Source organism: Manacus candei, unplaced genomic scaffold, assembly GCF_025592945.1.
Source record: "Manacus candei isolate 608988 ecotype Guabito, Panama unplaced genomic scaffold, ASM2559294v1 h1tg000014l, whole genome shotgun sequence".
Classification (NCBI taxonomy): Eukaryota; Metazoa; Chordata; class Aves; order Passeriformes; family Pipridae; genus Manacus; species Manacus candei.
The window spans coordinates 2854359-2880681 of record NW_026138062.1 but is presented as its reverse complement, the minus strand read 5'-3'; the positions used below and the strand labels follow the sequence as shown (position 1 = coordinate 2880681).

The following is a 26323-nucleotide window of genomic DNA, read 5'->3' as shown; positions in this document are numbered from 1 at the left end:
TTCCCTTTTCTTCCTAGCATGCTTTTCTCTTGTGTTTATACTTCAAGTTCCTCAAAGAGTAGCAGACCTGTTCTCCAGTGACTGCACTTTGGAAAGAGATACTCTGTTCTTGCCTGCTCTAACAGGAAACTGGACAGAAGGAAACAGGAAGAACTTTCCCCTTGTACTTCCTATTAAAATACATACCACTTGCTAATAGTCAAGTTATAGTTTTTCAGTGTTTAACTAACTCTAGCCGTAAGTATATTTACTAGTAACAATTGCAGTCAATTATATATTAATTTAGTTTTTTAATGTTTAACTCGCTGTTTTCTAAAACACTTCTGTTATCAGAAATATTATCACAGTAAAAAATGCCAAGTCTTTTAAATTTCAGTATAGTAGAAATCATCACTATTGCCATCCTACATATAGAAAGTTTTGGATACAGATGCATGAAATTATTTGGCCAAATATCACAGTTCAGATTAATAGCAGTGCTGGATAAATGGCATCCCACGACTACCTGTTCAGGAATCTATCTACTCAATGAATTTCCCAACCTACTTCAGTTTTAATTATTTCATGTGTAGCAGCTTTCAACATCAGGAATTTAGAAGCAAAGTAATTGTCAAGAGGTTAAACTATAAAAAAGAAAAATTCTTTTAATTCTTTTTTGAGAGGTAAGAGTTCAAGTACTTGTCAGAAAAGAAAACAGTGGCATTTAAGCACTGTGTTTCAAAACAGGGTGTGGTAAAAAAAAATAAATCACAAAAATAACAGAGGCAGTTGCTGAAAAAAGTCTTTGTCATTTGAAATATACTGGAAAATTGCTTGAGGCTATACATCTCTGGTTTCCCTAAGCCTAAAAGAGAAAATACTTAAAGTTTTAGATAAGTTTTTAAGATTTTGTTTCCATGATAGCTCTCCAGTTCTTACCCTATACTCAGATTTATGACAAACTAATTTTAACTCACACTGTATGCTATTTAAGTGCATGTGCTGTCATGGTGGAACACATGCACCTATGATTTTACTCAACTTCATAATTAAACCGCATGAAACATTTCTTTCTGTAAATCTCTCTTACGCAGACACAGTATAAGACATGACAGATTTTATGAAAGGGGAAGGATTATACACCACTAAGTATTAAAACTTCAATTTCACAATCTGTCAAACTTCTATTTACATGACAGACCTCAGGAGAACAAGGCCATTTGAAAGGAGATAGAGATTAACTTGAACTACTGCACTGGGAAACAAATTAGCTATTTTATCTGTCTCATTTACTGACATTAACACTTAATCAAACTCGCAACATTCTTTAATGAAAACATAAGAAAGTAAGGAATTATGATTATCTCACCTCATCTTTATCTGCTTCTTCATCCACTTCATATAAATGAACAGGAAGCTTCTCTGATTTTGTCCCTTTACTAGGAAAGAAAAACCTTCTGAAGTACTAGGAATTTTGTGATTAGTTACATATTTTATAGCTGCAAAAATTAAGATCTTCTTTTCCTAACTGAAGAGGCAAAGGCACAAGAATAATTAAGTAAAAGCATGTAATTTTCGTTAAGTATATTTCTTAGACATCAATTTTCCTCATTTGTACATCCGCCCACAGTCTTTCTTTCGTTCTGCTTGTCACTGTCCTAATGTGTAACCAAAGAGAACAAGTGCTTTCTCATTCACTGCATTCCTCATATCTCAGGAGCAAGAATTCATACCTGCAACCATTGGCTCCTTGCCAGACAATGCATTTTTTTAAATTCCTATTGACTATTGTGGTTTCTATTAAGGGCAAGTAAAAACCAGATACTGACTTGTACAAAACCTGTGAGGGTATCAGAACTTCTCACAGGGAAAGATAACTATTTCTTAACTGATAGATGCAGGAGAGTAGTTAGGGAAGACACAGATCTTCCAGAGTTGGGGTATTCAGAGTATTTAGCCATTATCAAACATTTTAAGTTAAGTTTCTAATCTCTATACTCTCCCTAGAAAATATTGAAAAAGTATGAAAAGATTTCTCTAGCAGATGGTTTAGAATGTCTGTAACAGATGTAGATTAAGCTTTTACTTTGAATTATCCTGTGAAAACCTGCTCTAACCATCTTGGTTAGGTTCTATTCCCTGAGCTCCTAAAGGGAGTTCCAAAAGCTGCCTTTGAAGCTATGGAAACAGGATATTACCATTTTAGTTTCATCTAAACATTAGTCTGTTTTAGTTATCATACTTAAAATCACATTGTCAATGAAACAGTGTCTTGTTTTGACTTGCCTATTAGTAAGGTAATACTACTACAGTACCTTTCCAGAAAATGCTTGAAGAAGACTTTATGGTTCAAGTTCATCAATGTAAATTCCACCCAACAAATCTTTATCATCTCTACTGACTATTAAACATTGATATAGCATATTTCAGTTTACATATTACACATATTAATATACTTCTGTAATAAATAAGTTTATATTAAATACAGTTTAAGTTCCTTCACAAATTCAATTTATTATACCATTAGATAACATACTTACTTTGGAAGCTGTCGAAACTCCCCTGAGTAATCTTCATATCTATAGTTAACAACATGCCAGTCTGAATTGTAGGTTTTGATGCACTGTTTTAATGAAAACCAAATATCAGTATTAACTGGAAAAGGATTAAAGGCATTCACTAGGCACAACACAAGAAAACCTCCTAAAATATGGTTGTTTATGAACTACTATGGTTACATGTCAACCTCTGCAAATTCTCTACACTTTCTTTCTTTTGCCAATAGCCTAATGCAATATAGCTTTTTGGAACAAATTATATGTTTCAATGGAATGTTATCATCCACAAGACATGTATTTTATAAAACCAGAATATGGTGAATGCACTCAGCATCTGGATTAACCATCTTCAGTTGTCCAAAAAGTTAAAGTAGCATTTCACTACAGCTGAAAAAGCAACTCAGTCTTTAGAAAACTCAAATTCAATTTCACATGTACAGATACAGAAAAATAAAAACATCTTTTCCTTAAATTTATACTTCTAGTGCAATTAAATTAACATTTAAATTTAAACTCTGCGCTTGCAGTGGTTGAAAAGCAATTATGTCATTAAATTCTGATCTAGATTACAGGAAATACCATTTCACTCCACCCATATTGTCATAGCATAAAAGTACTGATTTATCTTGGCTTTGAACAAAGTAACATAAAACTGACAAAATCTGTTGACAGAAACCATTCTATGCAACATTTTATGTTATACAAATAAACCTACATGTACACTAACACAGTATCTAAGAAATCACAAATATTTTCTTTATATTTCAAAATACAAGCTTAATACTAGCCAAGCAATTGGTTCTGCAGAAACTCAATTAACTACATCAATTACCTATGCCATTCCTCCCTTCTTGTCTATCCCCTTTAATTTTATCTTAGAAATGTTTAGGTATAAAGGATATGTATCACTGTGAATAAATCACTTCGAGGTAGATTCAGCTATTTGGAACTCCTTCAATTTTACTGGAATTACAACAGCCATTTACTTGTTTTAGATGTTAAAATATCATCTTAAAACATATCAGTAAAAAAACAGTAGATAATACAAAAAAGACAAAAATTTTAAACCTTTCATTCCTTAAAGGCTTCCACAAAACCCTAAATGAAATGGAACCACATAGAACCAAAGGAATGACAACATAAGCAAACAGTTTTGAGAAACTTTAGGTTCAAGATTGTTTCTTCTACATACAGCATACAAGTTGAGCAGTCATAATGAATTTTGGCCTCTGCAAATGTTACAGTTATGAATACCTCCATTCCAGCAAACTGTACATGATTATTATGAACAAACTAAGAATGACTGGTGTGAGACAATCTATCAGGAAAAACAAGTCACAGCAATTCATTTGAGATTTACTAGTGGTCACAATATCACGTATGGAAATCATCCATGTTCATCTGGGAAAGCCAGAAGTATAAAGAAGGTGGAAGCGAAACATCTCCAAGAGCCAATTATAGATACAAAATAATTCAAAGCTATCCACTAACCCTTCTTTTCCAGTCACCAGTGGAAAACAGTTCTAAGTTTCCCTGGAAGTTTTCCCTTGAAATCATTGACAAGTAAAAGGCAATAAATATTTAATTTTTTTCAGAGCTTATTTTCCTGTTTGTTTTTTAAAATAGTAAATGAAGTAGAAGAAAAACAATTCAGGTATAATATCATTATTACACACAGTCACATGCAATTTCAATTTTACCTCAGTTACAAACAAGCTTTGAGCTTCCTTCTCTGCATTTTCAGGAACTGTTGAATGAATGTATCGACTCTGCCGCTGCAATAATGCTGTCTGGTAGGCAACAAAAGCAATTAATGAAACTTGTAACTAAAGGAAAGAGGACAAATTCTGGCAACACTCAGTTATATCTAACAAAGAAAAGCTCAGCAGAAAACATCCTGTGAATATGATGTTTCAGAATAGCCAATTAATGAGAATTTACTACATATAAAAACATTACTCTAGCAAAATAAGAAAAAAAACCCACAGCAAAATAACAGGGTAGTTCAATTGCAGATCTCAGCTGGCAAAAAAAATGAGACTTGCACTGTTCAACTGCAGGTTCAGAGAGAATGCCTAGATCCCTGAAGTATATATACAGTTCAGCCTATCAAGTCAGAACTTATTCCTATTCTGTGCCACTGTTCAGAGCAGTACAGAAAGGCTGCCAGAGAACAGGTAATCTGTGACCAGGAAATTCTGCTTCTCAGACCAGTGCTGAAGTCAGCCTTAGTGTACTTTAAATTTTTAACTGCAAATGATGAAAGCTTTACAAAATCTTCTGGACTCCAAATGAAAATAACTACACAGCAATAGAAATTGTTTTGCACCATGTGGAAAGGAATCTTATAGTTTAAGTCATCAAAGGTGAACAAGAAAGTTTACATAGCCTGGACCTGGAAGGGGGTTGTGGTCCCTCACTTGTTAGCTATATTCCACACATTGCAGCACCAGGAAGGATCAGATGAAAACATGGAAGAAAAAAACTCCACATTATTGTCAAAAAGAAAGGGTACATAAGTACATTACCTTTACTCATCTCTGTTGTTGAGAGTTTGATCCATAAGGTGATTATTTCTGTCATTACCAAAGCCTCACTCTATTAACTGGGGAGGGTATTTGAAGGTAGAATATTCAATTACAGTAAAGATTGAAAGGAAAAAAAAAATCATCCCACAGTCATGGTCAAGTTATTCATCTAGTCCAGAACACCGAAAAGTGACAACTCCTTAGGTGAGAGAGTTGGGGAGGTAGTAAAAGCAGAAACCATAAACCCAGAAATATTTCATGGGACCAATAAATCTTGCACTGTACCGTTAAAAAACAAAAAAAAACCTCCCCGAAAACGGCAGGAAAATATTCATTTATACGCTAACAGCTTTTAAGAATGAAGTTTTCTGAATTCTAGAAATATATTTAACCTGTATTGAGTTTAATGTATTTGTTTTCACAAGCTATGGACAGAAAGATTTCTACTAAGAGTATTGAACTACCATAAGAGCTAAAGGCCAGAATGTCTAGATACTTTTCTCAGCCTGAAATAGTCTGATATTTGATAGGAAATTATTTATAGTTTATGTAATATATAATATACTACATGTAGTACAATATATTTTCTATAAGCATACAGTTATACTAAGCTTTTCTAAAAAATTATTATTATTTTAAGAAAAAACAGAGACTAAGGTGGCATCTTTCCAGGCACATTTCAGGGGAAATCCATGACCTCATGAATGAATTTTAACACTATAGTGAAATTTGGTAAAATTGGACTAGCTGTACATACTTTTAGAATGTGTGCTGCTATTATCCTGCTACATAACTATCAATATAACAGTAAGGGTTTTTTCTTAGTTTTTCGCACATAAAAAGATTTTTTTCTTCGTGATCCATGACAGACCAGAAGAATTTCATTTGTCAATTTTGTTCATACTAGTAAGTGTCTTGATGCATGCCACCTCCTCCTCAGCTCATCCATCAGCTGCAGTACTGCATCAGAGAGCCAGGATATGCAAGGAGTGAGGTATTATGATTCAGAGCAAATTCCTAAAAATAATTACTAAAGCAACACCACATCAACATTTTAAAATCAAGCATGCACATACATATACATTATATTCCAAAAGAAAAATTAGAAGGAAGGACTGTTTTCTCTACAAACTTTCTTCACAACTACATTGGCTGAACTGTTCCATAGAAGTGAAACATTTCAGCTCTCTGGGTTTGAGTGATCATTTGATTTATGGCAGCATCAGGAACTACAAAGTGTTTGTCTCATGCTCTCAAAGAAGATTAAAAAAACCCTTTCAATTACTGTGCTGTCAAAACTAAGGAAGATTGCTTTTAACACGAGCCAGGATTCACACGCACTACCGAAGCACACAATTAAAACTCTTTTACTGATACTACTAAGTGCATCCCAGGGATTTAGTATGTGCTGAGGTTTCAGAAAAGGCCACAGCAGCAGGAACATTTCACCAAGTCAACCAAGGAGTACTTGCTACTCGAAACCTGATGGAATATGGATAGTGAACCTGTCCACAATAAGTGCAGACTGTGATGGATATTCTTTCTGTCACAAGGTCACGTGAGACTTAGAGTTACTGTGTTCACAGAAGCTCATGCTCAAGATGCAGTGACAGAAATTGTTCTAGAAGACTCAATGGAAAAGATGGCAGCTGTATGAGAGGTCATGCACTTAAAACAATGATATGTCAGAAGCAGCTTATCACTTCTACGGGAAGTGTCAGAAGCTGTATTATAATTTCCAAACTAAATTGAAGCCTTGATTTAGAATAGTTGCCTAAAGACTCAAGGAAAAACACAGAATAGATTTTAAAGGAAAAAAGTCATAAATAAATTTCTTAGAACATTTCAAAATGGTTATTTGACCAGTTTACTTTGTGCTCTTTAAAATGAGAGCATTACTTGGACTTTTTTTTGCTTTTCTTCTACGGAAGATGTGCCTTCTCATAGAATGACCTGGATTTAGTTTCATTTCTGCAAAGCTGGCATAAAATCTATTTTCAGAAGTACTTAACTTGTACTAAATAAAAGCCAAGAGCTTTAAATGAAAGTGTGTTAAATCCATATGGCTCAAACCCAAAAGTAATGAATGTCTAAGCTAAGCACCAAAATGCCTTAAAAATAACACTGGGATAACTTTGTAAAGGCAAATTTAATTTGGGTGGAATATACCCACATTTTATTTGCTACATGTAAACTTAGCCTGTATTGGGATTATTTGGCAGGACAAGGGGGAATGGATTCAAACTGAAAGAGGGCAGGTTCCATTCCTGGCAGTGTTGAAAGCCAGGCTGGATGGGGCCCTGAGCAACCTGGACTAGTGGGAGTGTCCCTGCCCATGGCAGAGGGGTTGGGACTAGATGATCTTTAAAGTCCCTTCCAACCCCTTAACATTCTATGATTCTGTAAAACCTGTAAATATGCTTATGAAAAACTGCACAGGGTTAAAAGGTTTAACTTGTAATAAAAAATAATAAGCACTTAAAGTTTTCTGTTCTCTGACTTAGATAGATCAAAGCAGTACTGAAGAATCGTGTGTACAATAAAAATATTTGGAGTAAGTTTGTGCCAGCCAGTGTTCCAAAGAAACAAAAGTCTGATAATGCAGTTTGGTAGAAGAAACCAGTCTTCATATAAATCAAGCATAAAATGCTATTTTCCAAAACTGTGACTACTTGAAGGAAATCTGATGTAACACACGCTTTAATGACTACCATGATGAAAATCTGACCACAGAATCAAAACAAAGGATGACAGTTTGTGACAAAATTCAGACATTCTCTTTTAAGGATCAGATTGAGAACCATGGACTAGCTTCATTCATACAGACCTGAGGATAAGAATTGCAGAAGAGGTCACATGAAATAGCAATTGAACACTTCAGACATCTCCCCAGACTGCCCAAACAAAATACCTGAGGATATTCTTGATAGGTTTGTTTCTTCTGATAATTCAGAGTTGTTCACCAAAATGACCCTGATAAGTGAACTAGTCAATCAGATAAGAGTACATTTGGCATAAGTAAACTGGACTCCTCTTGAGCTGTGATACTGAAGAAGCACAGTATAGAAGGGGATTTGGGTAGTGTAGCCTATTCCTGCTCTTCAGTCCCAAAGCCAACACCTGGTATAGGGCATTATCATGAGTGATCCAGTGTTTGAACATCAGTATCAGTACAACTTCTTCTGCAAGGTCTTGCTTCCAGTACTTTAAACTTTCAATTAAACACATGAAACCCAAACTATTCTAAATACCTGTAGCTTCCCAAAACCCAAATTTTTTAGTTCAGAGTGGGAAGGCTACAAGTAGAGTTATTCATGTAGGAAACAATAAAAAAGAAGCCCTCAGACTATATTATAAATAGGTGCATTCAGACCAGAGAGAATTCATTAAAAGTTCAACATGCAATTTATGGGACTTCAGATGCCCTTCTGTAGAAATACAACAACTAATCACCAACCTTCCCCATGATAAACAAGCTTAGCTTCAGCTACTTGGCTGAATAAAGTTAATTTACAGAACGTTCAGGTGCCTGCATACTTTGCAAACACAGACATTTTGACTGCAGGTATGGGCATGTGTGTAAGAGACTTTCCTCGCTATTTACTCTAACTCCAGTTTCTAAGATGCTTCATAGTTATCCTAACTAAATCTACAAGAAGGTTACCAAAAAAAAAGAGTATACTTAAATAAACTATTTATTTAGATAAACAGGTAATTTAAAAAGAAATACAACAAGACAATCACAAATCTTGGTTAAGTCTGGTTTAGTCAAGTCAGAACCCTGTTATTAAGGGCATATTTTGCCAAACCCCAGTTTTGGCTGGAAGTATGCAGTTCAGACTAGCAGATTGCATTTGAACAGGTTCATGCCCTTCATTACTAAGAAGGGGAGGAAAAACATCAGTTTAAGAATTAAAGAATAACAAAAAGCAGATGCTTTTTTTGAACATCGGAAAGGGAGGGGAGAACATCTAAAAGTGACTGATCATCTACTTCAAAAGGCAATAAAATTGCTGAGTTGCAGAAGCAGACTTTATAATCTGAACAGATGAAGGAATTGTGCTATTTCTTCTTCTGTACCCAACAGAATAAATTAAGCAGTGTAACGGGACTCATGGTAAAGAGTTTGTGTGGGGTTTTTTGCAGCTAAAGAGCACTGAGAAACAACAGATAGGAAGTTATCATCTCACATCTACTCCTGCTAAAAACTTGTCTTTATCAAAAAATAATAATAATAAGGAAGTGGGGGCAGGGGAAGGGAGGGGAAGGATTAAATTACCTGAAAGTCATCATAAGGGAACAGTAGCATCTCACGTAAAGGATCATTCAAAATCTGTGTTTTCCTCTGAACAATGACATTTTCATAGTCTATCGGTTCTATGAGCTTTGGTTTTGCCTGGGGGGAAAAAGAAAAAGGCAAAATAAATTCAGGTATATTGAGGAAAAATGACAGTTGTTGACTCATTTTAAGAAGTTACTCTTTTAAAGATTGGCAGAAATATATTTTGTCTACATCAAAAACATACAGTATTTGAAATGCAGACTTTATGTCATATCATATCATACAAATAAATCCAATTGATAATTAGAGACAAGGATGCTGTTTGCCTCAAAAGGAAGAAGCAATACTTCATAAAACACGACAAGGTAGAGCTTATCAGAATAATCATGTATGTATTCTCACAGAAAAAAAAAAAAAAAAGAAATTACTAGTCTCTTATGTTGGTGGTTGTCTTTGTTTGATACTGCCCTGAAAGCCCTGATCTGGGTTTAGCAGGAATGAAAACAATCTTAGAGCAGAGATCCAGCTTTCTTTTAATTCAGCAGTAACCTGCAGTAGGGGTAGACTAATTGACATTCCTCCTTCTCTTTAGTTTTTCCAAAATTCCCATAGGCTGTCTACTTCCTCTTAATTGCACAAGTAGCTTTCTTCAGTTACTAGGCATTGATTCAACATAAAAACCCCTTACCGCAGTCAAGGCATTACAGCTGCCTGTGCACAATCACATAGAGTAAAACCTTCACCCTGCCAAGCAATCTGTTAAGTGGTCAGGCAAAGCAGGTTTAGGCAGAGCTCTGAATGAGGCAGCACCGCCTCAGAGTGTGAAAACTAATGCAAAGCTGGAGTTACAATCGAGCTTGCACTTTCTGTAACTAAAATTGTGCACCACAGTATTGGACATAAAATTACAATTTTTTACAAGTAGCAATTATAAGAGAGTTTACAATTGATGCTTTCTTAAAGTCATTGGTACTAATTTCAATGTCAGGTATATTAAACATAACAGGAGCAGCAAGGCCAGCTTCTGCCATCGCTATAGGTAAACAGACAAGACAAGCTTTATACATAGTTTTGTATAACTCAAGATAATAATCTTTCAGATTCTAGTTGTACTGCACAGAACAAATATCTTTATCAGCAACCACTATTAATCATTAGTATATTAATAATATTCCTGAGAAACCTTAGAGGTGTTTTCTTTATCCAAAAGCGAACCAAATAAATTTTTCAAGGAATTAGGAAAGCTTTACTCAGAGAAAGTTACCAAGTTTTCAGGCTTAGTTCACAGGCTACTCAAAAAATACTCAACATTCCCTCATATCTACCACACAGCAGTTTTACTGTTAGGAAAAATGTAAGAACATAACAAAGCATAACATCTGAACAGGCAAAAAAAGCAAAGTGTGGAAATAAATCTACCAAAGATTATGAACAAAATGTAGCTTTGTCAACAAAAATAACTACCATTTACAATCACACTGGAAGGATTTAGTTCATAAGCTGTATAACAACATGATCAGCACAGACGAATACTTCTAGGAGCCATGGTGGAAAATTATGATGTTGAGTTTGACATCTTTCTCATCAGAGGAGATGGAGAACGGCTGTTCAGTTTGCTCTGTATTGTACTCTGACACACTTTGAGACCTTAGCACCTAAACCCCAACTGATGCTACATCTTCTCCTCTTGTTCATGAACATGATTTATCACAAAGCCATGAACTAACACCAGTGTCCACCAGAAAAGGCTTAAGTTTATGTTTGTGCACCCATCTGAGTTGAAGTGATTGGACTATTTAGCTCAAAAAAGCATAAGAAAAGCAGGTAAACACAACCTAAGAAAAGGTTACATTCTCGCTAATGTTCTATTTATACAAAATATTACAGTTGCAAGAAAAATTGCTGTTAAGTTTACATTTGAGTGTTCAGACTGCTACAGTGAATCTCCAACTAATGAAATGGCAAGCTTCCTCAGCACCTTCTTTACCCAACTATTTGAAACACTTCCTAGACACTGACTCTGCTAAATTAACCCTTCACAAAATTTCAGGTCGAGCAGCCCACTCCAAGAGATTGTCATAATCAGTTCTGATTCCAAAGAAATTCCAGTAACTTCACCTACCCTCTCCAAGTCTTCACTAAGGAATAAATTTTCTTCCTTAAGCATGAGACAGGGATAACAGGGATAAAGGAAGAGCCTTTCAAATTTTACTGCTCTGTAAAGCAAGTACATGTTAACACATAATTCAGAAAAACAAGACACCCTTTGCTCTCCTTTCTCACACTTCCAGTGTAAGTAACAGGTCTCTCTCTACCTATCAGGCAAGCAAGAAGACCCTGCCAATCACTGAGCTTTTGAGCTCTTATGCGATACACTCCTATGTCAAAGCAAGGTTTAGAGACTACTAATATAGTGGCCAAGTCACTCCATTTGGTCAAGTTGGCCTTTACCATGTGACCACTCCTTCTCGAGGGTTTGTCAGGAGAAATGATACACAATATGCTCTGGTGGCAGGTTGGTTTGAGAGTGGTGCAGCATTACTGACCTTTAGGAGAAAGAAAAAAGAATACTGCAAATTAAACTGGGCCTAAAAAAGGAGCAGCAGAGAAAGACCATTTGATTTGTGTCCACAATCAGTTCTCATCAGTTAGCTAAAAAGATTTGGCTTCACAATTGGCTTAAGTTAATTGAAAGCAGGGCTGACACTAGAAGGACCCTCCCTCTCACAGCACGTTCCAGAGTCTTCTCACACTGATACCAGCAACTGAGCCAGAGCTTTTGTGACAGATTAGAAGGTGATCTAGCTTGAGAGAGTTCCTTCCAACCAGTGAGCTTTCAGCCAGATTGTGGCTCTGAAATGCTGATTAGATGCCTGTGTGACCACTTGTGGCAATTTGAGGAGCTTTTCAAAGGAGAGAATAAACATTTGCGTGGTCAATACAGTCAGAAAGTTCACATATCAGGACATCTACTATCCAAACTAGCGAGCAGTTAGATCACAGCACCAATTCCACAACTTGGTAGCAAGGGAAAGTTGTCATCTCAAAGGAGTAGTGGATTTTTACACGGTGCTGCATATGATCAGCATTCTCTTCCACTTCTCCCTGGTGCTGAAGAACTACATTCATCCTCCTGTTAGTTCTCTTGGGAAGATGATACATGAAGACTGGAAGAAAGCTAGTTCTGGATTCTCCCATTTTACCAGCAAAAATAGAGGAAAATGATTACTTTTAAAGCCAATGTAACTAAAATTATTTCATGGGCATGCACACACACATACAAATCACTTTTCTAACACATCTAATTCAAAAACCAAAGATGCATACACTGCAGCTTCAAAAATCAGCCAATTCATTGCAAATGCCTCTCTCTATCCTGTAGTCACAGAACTGGTTCATCACAACCATAAATTTTGTGAAAAGGAATCTTAAAAGAATAAAATCTTTGCTTACATTTTGTTTGTATGCTGTAAACACAAGATTTAAAAAAAGGAAATAGAATCCTCCCTCATTAAAAGCTTTTATAGAATCTAAGGCTCACTGTAGCTTAGGTCTTGAATACAGATCTCTCCTATTTAATCAGTAAGGTACCTGATCGGCAGAAATATGACTTATGTAAAAATTTATGAAGAATTTGCTTCCTCACGTTTCTCCTAAATGTTACTCATTGCTTTGTTAGTCGTTTGTCAGATTCAAAAGGAAGAGGATGTTTTATCAGTTTGAACCAGATACAAAACCAGAAAACAATAAACAGCATGCTGATACTGGCATTTAGCCAAACATAAAACAGTGCAAGGAAGCAGATTCTCTCTCAGGCTCTTCTATACTAAAGAAAAAAACATCTGGCCTATTATTTCATGTAACATCAGAGAAAATATGTTGGGTAGTTATAGTATTGTTGAATATGATTTATGGACCAGCTGACACAGATAAAACTCAGCCCAGTCAAAACCGCAACATCGAGTTTATAGGCACTAAAAGTCAGTCTTTCAAACAAGACTTAACTCTTCCTATTAATCTGCAGCCAATGGCATTTTTATTTCTGTAATCTAGGAAAATGTTAAGAGCATATGGCTTCATGGGGTCCAGCACTCGAGCCAGCCAATGCTATGTTTTTTGGAACACGAAAGAGCAAATTATCTGCCATACCACTTTGGTTCTTCCCTGAGTATTATAAGCACAGAAACTTATCAGAAATAAGAAGTATTTCAAAAAAGCAGTCATGACACCCACACAGTAACCAGAATCTGCCATATTATAGTAATCTGCCAGAATACAGTTTATATATTTGGATGAGCAGTGTCAAAATTCATCGTTGAATTAAGAAATTTTAAGTTAAGAGTTCAACGATTGCCTCCATTACATATTACAGGAAAAAAAACCCCACAGTACATGTTTTTCTTGTATGCTTAAATTGAGAGAAATGTTATCTTTCAATTGTCATCTCAGAAAGCAAAAGATGGTCAGGTTAAGCACACTGAATGTTGTTAGCCGCCTGCTACAAAACATCATTTACCTTATAAAAACATATTTAGCATATACACCTGCAAATTAGCAAGTTCCCATAAAGAGTAAAGTAGAGCTACAGGCACTAGCAGGAAACAGCATAAAAATACATGAATAGGTGTTATGTATTGCTCAACACTGGTCTGAGGCCAGCCACTGTGGAAAAACAATAAGATTATTTAATACTAAACATGGGTAACAGCTCCCTACTATCTCAAGTCAATAAACATAAAATCAATTGCCCAGGTTGAGGTTTTAAAAATTAATTGAAAAATTATTTGTATCCTAGAGCTTAATTTTAATTATTACATTTTACACTGCCAGCATGTCTCCAAGCAGAAAGATGACCTCCAAAAGATTCAACTTCCCAGAAACATCATCTGTTTTGATAAGCAGTTACTACTTCTGACTATCAAAGTGCAGTTGGACAGCACACATACTCATCTAGTCATTTCTACAACAGTTAGCACAACAGCAGTTCATCCTAAGCAGGGTTTTGAGGCACCACCTGAAAAATCTAAATGCTTTTTCCGTGGGCTCTTCTTGCTTGTTAGCCTCAAAAGCAAAGTTATGACACAATCTAATTCAAACCGCAGGAAAACAAGAAAGCACACGTACTGACATACTGGCACTGAAAGCAGCAGAAGACTCCTTTTGTGAACCTACCCACCCAACCAGGAACAGTTAATTCGGGCACAGCACTCAATCAAATAACATTGTTTCAATAACACATGGAATGCTTCCAGTTAGAAATACCAGGTTTCCTCCATACTCTAGCAGAGTATTCCCTTTCAGTGAACTACATTTAAATAATTAAATGAATATGACAAAAAAACCTGTTGCTTCCTTGAAGTCCTGACCACTGATTCTCTCTCATCTTTAGAAAGAATACTCAAAAAACTCGAGCACTAGGTAAATCACATTATAATTACCCACACAAAAGGAATACATGCACACCTGAAAGAATATTTTAGGCAATAGCTGGTGAGAAGTATTACTAGAGTAAATTAGAAGCCTACTGTTCCATATGCTTTTGAGGAGTGCTATCTAACGTAATTCCAAGGTTTCTAATCCAGAAAACAAGAAGTTTAGATTTTGTTACAGCAACTAGCAATGTTACCAGTCTTACTTATTATCTTACTGCACCCTGTACCAGTGACAAGACACCTATTTTAAGTGTGGCAGTAAAAACGTAATGCAGTGTCACAATTCAATGAAAGAAAAATGGACCCAAATGCCAGCATTAAACGAAACGTAGCACCCTACTTTTCGCTTTGTGTCTGGCAGTGCACTTGTTGCAAATTGTCCTTGCACCACTTCATCTAGCTTTCCTCAATAACTAGACAAAAGGAGAAGCAAAAAAGGGAGGACAAACACTGAAGGTATAATATTCCATGAACATTAAATGTAGTAGTACTTGGAAAATTATAAGGAGGTAGTTCATAAATGGTTATAATAAACACAGTATTGTTTCATACTTTTTTTTCAAGTAAGTACATATGCTTGCTGATTAGCTGCAGTACTCTAAGAATCTGCAGAAACACTAATATCCTCTGAGTATTCATGGGGGAATAAAAACAGTTCTAAATAAAGTTAAACATTCCAAAGGCAGGAAAGCACACACAAGATTAGCTCACATTGTACTGATGAAGATCTGGACCAGAAATCAGAACACACCCATATAAAAAAATCCCACGTTTTACTAACAACTCTCTGAATACAATGAAACTAAAGAAAACAGTGTCAAGGAAAAGAAAGTTGGCCTTACTAGCACACATGTAAGCTTTCTGTTATATACAGTAATGATCCCCATACAGTTACAGACTAGTATTACTAAATATAAATGGCCAAAATGTTTTACTTCAATTCTTAAATGCTTAGTGTGAAGCTCAAGTAAGAGGGGGGACAGCATAATTTGAGGATCACAGCCCCACTAACTTCAACCACAGACAGATAAATGAAGAGGGGACCAGCAGCAGCAGTAATTAAGTATAAAATATTACTAAGTTGGAATTTTAGTAAGAACTATCAAAGCACTTCTTTCTACTGGTATATAAGTTATTAGTTTAACAATCCTCCTCTGTTATTTGAAAAAGTTTATTGTCCTAGCTGGAGAGAGTCAGTAGATTCATTACAGCTCACTTATTATGTTCTCTTGCTGTACTTGAAGTTCCAACAGAACTGACTGTGTAGCAATATGTAAGAAAAAAAAGTTCTTATTTGATTACTACCCCCATATACAAATATATTCCCTTTTCCCTCACTTGAAGCTATTTTAAAACTTTAAATTCCTAAATAATGTGCAGTAAAGGCAATGAAAAACAGATCCTTTAACAGAAGTATTCATGAATTATTTAAAGAGTTCTTTGATAATTTAAGTAAACTTAAACTGCTACACACACATTTTAGAGACTTCAAATATATATTAACAGAAAGATATATAGAGGTGCTAGAAAGTATTTTAAAACATAAGTAGATTTCATGCTAGGTTCAAAGAGGTGTACAACTATACTAGACAGACTGAAAAGCAGCTCGTATGAAAACCAAGTTCCAAAGTCACACTCAAAGAGAACCAAAGATATGGCAAACCAGAACAGTAAAAATTAATTAAAAAGGTAAACAACACAGAAAGAATTAAACCTAAATCTTAACCATGAGTTATTCACAAGTATGAATGCTGGAGCTTCTCATTAGCGTCAGATTAAGTAGGTTTTCATTGATAAACAGAATTCAAATTATTAAAGGAAAGAGATTGCTTATTTAAACAATTCTTACCAGCACTACCACAGGACTCTCTGCTTCCACTTCACAAGGACCTGCATCCTTGCCCTTCTGTGGAGATTCTATAGTAAGCTCTTTCTTAGGATTTCTGTTTGTTCTCGCCTGCATTCTTTGATTGAAAATACAAACAGCAGCAAAACCATATGCTTTTTGGCATCAAAGTTATCGACATGCCATCGATCCAGTGAAAACAGTAGCTTTTTCCCTGGCACAAGCAGCAGAAAGTACAGACTAGTCTAACTTCTCAGCTGCAGTTTGCTAAATCTGTTATGGTGGGAATGCATGACAGACAAAGGCCAGCCCCTAAGCATGCTGTATTCCTCTGAGGAGAAAAAAAAAAAAAAAGGTGGATCCACTTTAATGCCTTAAGGGTATGAGTCAAACACAAAAGGGAATGTTTCTAAAATGACCATGTAAAACAGTCCAAGTCTCGTACAGCACTCATAAAAGTCAAGGCTTCAGTAATTTAGAAGTATTTTTAGTGTAAGAATTAATCACTTTTTGACAACTGTGTCTCTTCAGAAGTATAAATCCCTAAGTATTTCTTTTTTGCATTTATTTACATTAATATCGCTTACTTGGATACTATCAACAACCAGCTACTAACCAAGTCCATTCTCCAGGATCAATGCCCCAAACAGATAACATTGCTCTTTTTTGGGGCAAGGGCAGGGATGATCTTTTTATCTTAGTGCTAAGTCCATATTAAAAGTTCTAGCTTAACATCAAATTGCCCTCACAGTAAAAATTTTATATGCTCTACAAGGATGTTAACTCTAAATAACATTCAAAAAACACCTTTACACTTCTAACTCTTAAGCACTTAACTCTTCAACTACCAGGTGTCTCCCTTGTCTTGTGAACAGTTTGCAAAAGCATCTCTTGGCCTGGAGATTCAGGGGTACACAGTGCTTTGTGCAAGTTCCTGTCCTTAGCTACAACATAAACTCAAGTCATGCTTCAAATCTGCTTTTGAAATCCAATCTGCTCTTCTACTATACTGCTACTTACAGGCACTGTTCAGTGCACACATACACACACTGGCCAAATAAGAAGCAGCAATTTTATTGGGATGATTTCTGTGCAATTCCTTACTGTAGTGCAAAGCAATTTTGTATGCAACCTAGCTGACATTTTTGGCAATTTTTAAGGTTTGACTAATCCAATTTACACACACACAGAGTAGTTTTAGCATATGACTGTATGCTAAATTCCTCCTGAAAGAAAAAAAAAAAGTGAACTGTGACAAGAAGTTTTGTCCAGGTTTTGAGAGGAATATTTTGGTTTTCCCTTTGTTTCTTTTTAATACTAATGAGCTGCAACCTCCAACTACACACACCTCAGCAGCTTTATTTACCAAGAAAAAATACATCTGAGAGAAACTTTAACCCCCCGGAGAAGCATATCCCTGTTTTAGACTTTGTCCACTAAGGAACCAGACAGCTGTGGAAACTAAGCCACCACCTTCATTCAGTTCTCAATTCTGTTCCACTTCTTGGAACAGTTAGTTATCTCACTTCAATATAACTCAAATTTAACTTAACATGAATTTTTATCTATTCTCTAATAGAAGAGAAAGTCACCTTAATCTGCAGAAAGTAAATGAAGTTGTGGAGAAACACAAATATCCTCTTCTAGTGCTAGTATTTTTAAGAAGACGCAACTTCAGGTCTTCAGATCTAACATAAGATGTTGATATCCCTTTCTTTTCCCCTTCTCTCCGCTCTCACACTTGCATAACATACTGCTGTTTCAACTACCACACTCGTAAAATTAAGTCTGACCAAGAGTTTGCCCATCCCATCCACAATCCAAGTACATTTCTAACGAGTGCACTGAAAATAATAACATTTCAGTCAAGCCAATAATGATTTACTATGTTTCTATCTTTTTCTCTAGGTGATATAAGTTCAATCCATTTACTTTTTAAGCTGCCTCTCCCATACATAGACACCAAATTCTAGAAAACAGTATACATAAAGTTTCTTTAAGAGTTAAGAAGGAAACCAGCAGTTTAGTCAGATTTACAAAACAGATCTTCCTGTGTAAAGTAAGGTAGACAATAGTTCAAGAACATTTAGTTACACTTTTTATTTTGCACCAGCCCTCTTTGTTTTCAGAAAACGGAAGCATGGAACAGCTTAAAACTAAATTACACCATTACTTGAGGATGCAGCTGCCAAACAGGAATTTGTTTCATTGAGATGGGCTGCAATTATACTCAACTGCAACCAGAAATGCACAACCTTATTATGATTAAGGCACTTGCAAACCCTTACACTAATGAAGACTTAAAAATATTATAAGCTTTAAATAGTATTTCTTTTGCTTAATTTAACAAAGGATTCTACTTCCTAACTGCAACATTGTTTTATCCTGGTCAGGTACTTCTCTTAAATGCATCTGGATAACTTTAGTTCAGTATAAATGTGATTCTCTTTCCCCAGCATTCTTCCTATTCTTCTCTAAATATGATGAGGGATAAAAAGAAAGGCAACAGGCTAACATTTCTGTAACATCAGTTTAAAGATATAAAAGTTATTTGTCCTCACTGAACAACTAATGTAATTTCTCATTTGTATTTCACTAACACACATATATCATTAGAATCATAGAATTGACTGGGTTGGAAGGGACCTCCGAGATCATCAAGTCCAACTCTTGATCCACTACCACCATAGTTACTAGACCATGGCACTAAGTGCCACATCCAGTCTCATCTTAAAAACCTCCAGGACTTTAAGACATGTTGAAAATTTATCACCTTGTTATATGACCTGTAGTTTTAACTCCCTTAATTGCAATTGAAATAAAAACTATATAAAAAAAAATACTTGACTTGTTGCATCAGGCAGCTAGTTACCCAAATAAGGATCAACAGATAATACAGGAAAGCAATGCACAAATAGAATGTCACCACATAAAAGTTATTTAATTACACTTCCAACATACCTCCAAAAACTGCAGGAAATTACTAGCTAGAGACCTATCTGCAAAATAACTCAGATTATTATGGAAACAATGCATTTCATCTTTTTACAAACACAATGGCTTGAAAGGCTTCACATGGTACTTTTAAAAACAGTACTTTTCACAGCATTTCCAAGAGCCAAATAGTTGGCTCCCTTCTTGCATCGTATACTCTTAAAGAACAGCCTACGTAATTAAAAACTTACAAAGGTAACGAAGTTCTTAGTATTTATGGAATACCTCAGTGATTTATCCAGCCAATTTGCTGCCCAATGGACAAGTTCCTCACATACACTCTCTTATTCCTCCAAATCACTTTTCATTCCAAGAACTTGCTTACCTAATGTAAAATACCACATAATGAAAAGTGAATGATAGTAAGAGAACACATGGCATATGAGAATTTCCTCTGAACTTTAATGGAAGAAAGTATGACTACCCAGCCTCCCTGCAGGAACAAGCTAAAATCTGAGTAGTTTGGTTTAATGGTCCTTCTTTTGCTCCAAGTCCTACTTAAAAGCTGCAGCAAGATCACTAAACCTACCAGTTGTAATTACAGTCACCAGACTTGCCTCTCTTAGCCGTTCTAGGGAAAGACTTGTCACTTGAACTACAGCAACTGGGAGGAGGAGGAAAGGAAGGAATATCATATTGCTGTCGGTTTGCATGTCCTGTATATGTGAAAATGGAAGGATTTGACATTATTTATTAAAACGTCTCTTTACTATAGCATCTCTTAAAAATTAATTAAAAAATGAGAAGGATGGATAACTGGAGGGGGTTTGATGCTTTGTCTTGTTAGAGGTTTGGAGACTGTTTGTTTTTTTGGTTAGTTGGTCGGGTTTGGGGTTGGATTTTTAAGGCAGTAGCTCATCTGAAAATATGGACCCACTTGAGCAGAATGACAAGGATCATTAAAAGCCAGTATTTCTTGCTCTCATCTGTATTTCTACAAGATATTCCAGCACTACTCTCCCGCACTTGGCAGCCTGCCTTGCAGCTGTATTAAAGGGTAACATTTCGCAAGTCAGTGGAAGATTCAGTGTTACAGCTATACATATATTCATACTGCCAAGTTTCATAAGTGACCAACACATACGTGCTTGCCCTGGAAGAATATATTCACAAGTTCAAGAGAAAGGTTGATAGCAGATGGAATGCAGATGCAATTCAACTGGCAATGCCCTGTCATCCACACTACACTCAGATGAAATAGAAACTAAGTCACACAAAACTCAGTCAGGAAGACTCATTCCTCCTATGGCAAACACTGCAAACGTGTAATCTGCAGTCCCACCAATAAGGAGAACATTCTCAGTCAGAAACAGGGATGAAAAAAGGAAAAACATAACACAGAGATATGAGTGTGCCACATATTATGCAACTTTCCATGTTGTAAACATTAGAGCTACAATACTCCCATTTTACTGACTTTCTTTTCATAAGTCGATTGCATTGATTAAAAAGGTAACACCAATGTACAGGTTTGCATTACCACTCAAGAAGCTGGAATAAAAAAACTGATCTCCTTTTTTTAATAGCAGCATAAAGGATTCTCCCAGTGAGTGCTTCTATTGGGTCTACAGTGATTCTGTACAATGCATTTTTAAAAGCTCTTTATCTCATGGAAAAAACATGGCTAAAGTTGTTAACATCAACAAGGCACATCTCACCATTATTTGTCAACTAGACAGATATCTGATAGATAAGATACAGTACCTTAGTTTGGACATTCTTACAAATGTGACAAATACAAATTAAAATGAGTTTAAAATCACAGCAGAGCTAAATGAAATACAGACTAACTTAAGTCTTGTCCATGTCACACATTTGCATACTGTTATCTATGAAGTATCAACTTGAGGTGCAGCTGCTTGACTCAACGGTGACCAATTCATTTCATACCATCTTAGTATATACCTATTTGTTTTCAGGGAAAATCTGACTTCCTTATAGTCCCAGGGGAAAAACAAACAAACAAACAAACATAAACCAAACAAAACTCCCACAAACCACACAGTAGAATTTGGTCAGTATAGGAGACTTTAAAACTGCTCTTCTGATTTAACTATGGTTCTGACATAGTTAAATGTCCTCTCTTATAGAGAGGACATACACAAGCAGACTTTCTGTGAGCCAGAAAGATGGCTTTTTTCTCTAACTGGACAGGACTTTACAACTATCAGAAACTAACTCAACAGAACAGACACCAAATCAAAGACAAAAAACGAACTAAATCTCCAAGTCTCAAGTTTTCTCAAATGAAAGCAGTTTTGTGCCAAGCAAGCCTGAGGGGGGAGTCTTCTCACAGTGTAGCATCAATTTTACATGACTTTTTCCAGGAGCAGTATGATCCTAGAGAAGATTGTTAATTCAGTTCTATCCTCAGGCTGAAATAAGAGCGCATCTTTGTTTATCTCTAAACAGAAATATAAAACTGTCTTGGACTTCACACTGTAGAGTTTTAAGAATCAAGAGCATTGCAAGGGTTAGCAGTTGGCTCCCAGCTTTGGGTCTTCAGCACAAAACAGACATGGACCTGTAGGAGTGGGTCCAGAGGAGGGTTACAAAGATGATCAGAGGGCTGGAGCATCTCTTCTATGAAGACAGGCTGAGAGAGTTGGGGTTGTTCAGCTGGAGAAGAGAAGGCTATGGAGAGACCTTATAGCATCTTCCAGTTCCTAAAGGGGGCCTACAGGAGAGCTGGAAAGGGACTTTTTACAAGGGTATGTAGTGACAGGACAAGGGGGAATGTGTTTTAAACTGAAGGAGGGTAGGTTTAGATGAGATATTAGGAAAAAATTCTTTAGTCAAGAGGGTGGTGAGGCACTGGAACAAGTTGCCCAGAGAGATAGATTGTGGATGCTCCATCACTTAAAGTATTCAAGACCAGGCTGGCTGGGGCTTTAAGCAACCCAGTCTAGTGGAAGGTTCCCTGCCCGGGGCCAGCAGGGCTGGAATTTGATGATCTTTAAGGTCTCTTCCAATCCAAACTATTACATGATTCTACGATTTACTTCAATTGCATTTCGTTTCACGACAGAATAGGATACCTGCATCTACAGATGACTCAAATGAGCAATTCAGACTGTTCTAAAGCTGTTCTAAATGGATGTATTAATTGTGAAAGAGGAGCAGAAAAGTCAACTCCTTTCTGTGTGCTCATTAAGTCTAGCCTTAAAATCCCCACCCATGCAGCTTCTCCACCACAGGTGTCATCTTCCCAACCCCCAAGACTGTATAAAGCTTTACAGAGTTTTTGGGAGTTTTTGTGGGATTGGGGTTTTGGGGTTTGTTTTGGTAGGGTTTTTTTGGTTGATGGAGTTGTGCTGTTCTTGAGGGTTTTTTTAACTCCAGACATTTTGGTTGCTTTCAACACAAGATATTCTGCTCCTCCAAGATTCCCTGCTGCTACACAGAAAGGGAGCATGTTTTCTACCTGGATGTAACCTAATGTCATACTTTTGGGTTGGATATCTTTCTGTGGTAGTCCAACTTATATTGTCATGGATGAACAACAGTTTAGGCATGTAGGCTTGACCAACCATCCTCAAAATTTTATCCTCAGTCTTAAAGATTTTTTTCCTGAAGATACAATGCTTAATCTTATCTTTTGCATGCCAGTACACTGAGTGCCTGTCAACTTCTGCCTGATTGTTCTCTCATGCATCTTTCAAAGCAGCGTATTTGTAGGAACTATGCACTTGGTGAATATGTGTGGCAATTTCTCCTGCTGAGAGGGCAGAGCATTCTTCCCAAAGGAATCTGATGAAAGGTCAAAACAAAAGAAGTCTACATAAACCATCAAGAGATTTAGCCAAAACTACAAGTCAGCACATCAGACACCAGGTTTTTATTCAGCCAGAGCAGTAAGATGAAAGGAGATAAAAGAAGTGCTCTAATTCAAGTGACCCATGGAAAAAACCCATGCTAGCTAGATGTTGTACTCACACATATCTGTTTCTTCCTTATTAAGGGCCTAATGTGGTCTAATGCTCCAGTTGTTCCTGAATGAAAACCACTCGTAATGCACTTAAAAGTTGAAGCAAGTGAAATAACAGACCAAGCCATCAAATTGTCTGCACACCATTACAGAATTGCTGCATGAGCTGTTTAAGCATATAAAGACAAAACAATTTCCAGTTACTCAGCAGAATTACTTTCTTAGATCTCCCTCCTTTATATATTTCTGCTTTATTTCTACTAAACTTTTCAACTGCATATAAACAGGTTGATATATATTTGCAAATTCAGACAGCAAAAACAGACCTTAATATAAGGCTTTTAGTAAATGAAAGTTTTAAGGTTTATTTTAAACACATCACATGTTAAATCGAGTCTTTTTTGAAAAATATCCATATATAATTTAATATTCATTTGAAATCAAAATATTTGCAATGTGAATGTGTTCTGTGGAGTTATTTCCAGAATGACATAGCTCACTGCTGTCATTAGTCAATCTTCCCACATGCTCAGGCTTTGGTATATCATCAAGGTGTCACAGTTTATTAATAAACCAAATGACTCATGAGCAGCATAGGAAAAGCAGTCACAGAAGAACTCAGTAACACCTAATGATGACGATGCTGTCAAGTCAACAGGTGATACGAACTAAGAAACTGCAGTTACTAAAAGATAAGGTTAGCGGTCCTGTTTCCAGCAAATACCTACATCTCTCTTATTAAAAGCTGGATACACACTGTTTCAAAATGCCCTGCATTTCTTCTTGGAAACTGTGTAAGCACAATTTAAGTAACAGATATTTTCCACATCAGACTTATTAAATTAAAGGACTACTTAAAAATATTAGGCTCCATCTTGCACATGCTACAGCTACCATACTACCTTCAGTAGGTTTAGCAAATTACTAGGTTATAAAGCTTAATAAGAGAACTGGCAGCACTGAATAGGCCATTAGAAGCAAACTGAGTGGAAAACATTTCAAGCACGGAAAAAAACAAGTTGCTTTCTGCAATTTTCAGACAAATATATATTAAAAAAAAAATGTCCTTCCGCCCACTTTGTCTCACTTCAGAATTTTCTAGTTCTTCCATCTGTGATCCCAGCACACTCATCTAGCCTCTTCCTTTACTGAATACTTCAAGGGGCTTGTTAGCAAACCTCAAACTTTGCAAATGTTGCTAGTTTTATTGCCACCACATCATTCTCCCTTGCCCATTTTCCATCTTTGTCTACCACCCAAAACAGCTGTTTATGCTCTAACTCACACATTACCATTTTACTCGAAGATGGTCATTGGTCATACAATGATTACCAAAAAAAAAAAAATCGAATTTGAATATAAAAATAAAGGCCATGAAAAAACCTCCTAACTCTAAGATATTGCAACACAGCAGATATAACATGTAATATGCTGAAAATGGATTAAAAAAATCAAAGAGAAATTAAAACAAACTACACAATGTAGACAAGCACGCAAGCTAGTATTCTGAAACTGTATTCTTCAACTTACTACAAAATTGGGCAAATTAAAATGTTTTCTGAACATTTGCCAAAAATTAATACGCCCAAGTTGGACATTTGGAAAAATACATTTTCATTAATATTGATGCAACTTTTAATAGCATCTCAAACTAAATCTATAATCTTTTATTAAAATAACAATGATCTTTATCCATGTGGACCCAAAGACCCTAAGACATCCTGTGTTTTAGCAGTATAAATTGACAGGTTAGAAACATTCCTAAAGCTAAAATATAGCATTTTCATTGCAAGTTTGAATGACATGGGATGGACAGAAACAAACTGTATTTCTGGGAAGACATTCTCACACAGGTTTTATTGTATCTTTCCTTCAAGCAATCAAAAGAGCAGGCCTGCTTAAGATAGAACCGTAATTAGATGTAACTAGACTTAAGATATAGCCTCCTGACCTCTGGGTTACAGGGTAAATAAGAAAAATGTACACTAAATCTACTGCTTCTGCCTCCTTATTTCTTCTCAGAACCAGTGATTTTTTCCTTCAAGAGGAACTACTTCCCGAGAACTTCCTGTTCACAGTTTTTCAACACTGATTTTGCAAGAGAATCCATGTGTTGCTAAAGTAAAGGACTCCCAGTAATTCACTGGTGTTTTGACAACAGCTTTATATCAGAAGGTACTTGATCCAAAGTGGTTAAATAGGCCAGAGAGCAAGGCCAGGAAATTGCAGCTCAGATATGTGTTACAGCACAGATAAACAAAGAGGTGAAGCCATACACCCACACTTGCATCTGTTGCAACACACACTGAAATAAAAGACAGCACAGTCAAGTGACACTGCTGCTCTCTTTTGGTCTTGTCCATACAGCTTCTCTTCAGAGGAGAGGATTCCTGTAGCCTTCACCTCCCTGCACAGCTTCTCGGTGAGGAGAAACTTAATTTATCCTCCTGAAAGCCACCCCTTCAGAAGGGAAAGAGCTGGACAAATTAGTTTTTATAGCAAAGAGTACAGAAATTATGCAATTTGAGATTGAAGTGTTATATACTTAGATGAGTTTCATAAAATCACTTGTCACTGTTGCCAGGACTGCAGTATCTTTCCCCCTCTTCCCATTCTTCAGAGAATCCCACTTTCCACTCCTCAGGGTAAGCCAAGTAGCAACTGCTCCCCAGCCTCAGACAACATCTAAGAAAGTGATAGGCAGTGTCAGCTCTGATTGTCAAGAGTGTGACCTGTTAACAAAGTCCTGGTTTTTTCTTGTAAAATTTTGACTTTT

The 26323-nt window shown here is 36.2% G+C and overlaps 1 protein-coding gene across 14 annotated transcripts in view; it reads right to left on the bottom strand.

Annotated features, from left to right (window-relative positions):
- DOCK9 (dedicator of cytokinesis 9) overlaps positions 1-26323 on the bottom strand; it is a 112313-nt gene that overhangs the window by 65376 nt on the left and 20614 nt on the right. For 9 of the 14 annotated variants that reach the window (XM_051780568.1, XM_051780556.1, XM_051780559.1 and 6 more), the window contains exons 2-5: positions 9345-9461; positions 4238-4327; positions 2520-2602; positions 1349-1418 (exon numbers count right to left, since the gene is read on the bottom strand). In XM_051780568.1, the coding sequence (XP_051636528.1) occupies positions 1349-1418; positions 2520-2602; positions 4238-4327; positions 9345-9461 (360 nt within the window). Of the gene's footprint in view, positions 1-1348; positions 1419-2519; positions 2603-4237; positions 4328-9344; positions 9462-16628; positions 17211-26323 lie in introns of those variants that run through there. The other 5 variants (XM_051780564.1, XM_051780566.1, XM_051780560.1 and 2 more) reach the window with 3 other exon arrangements.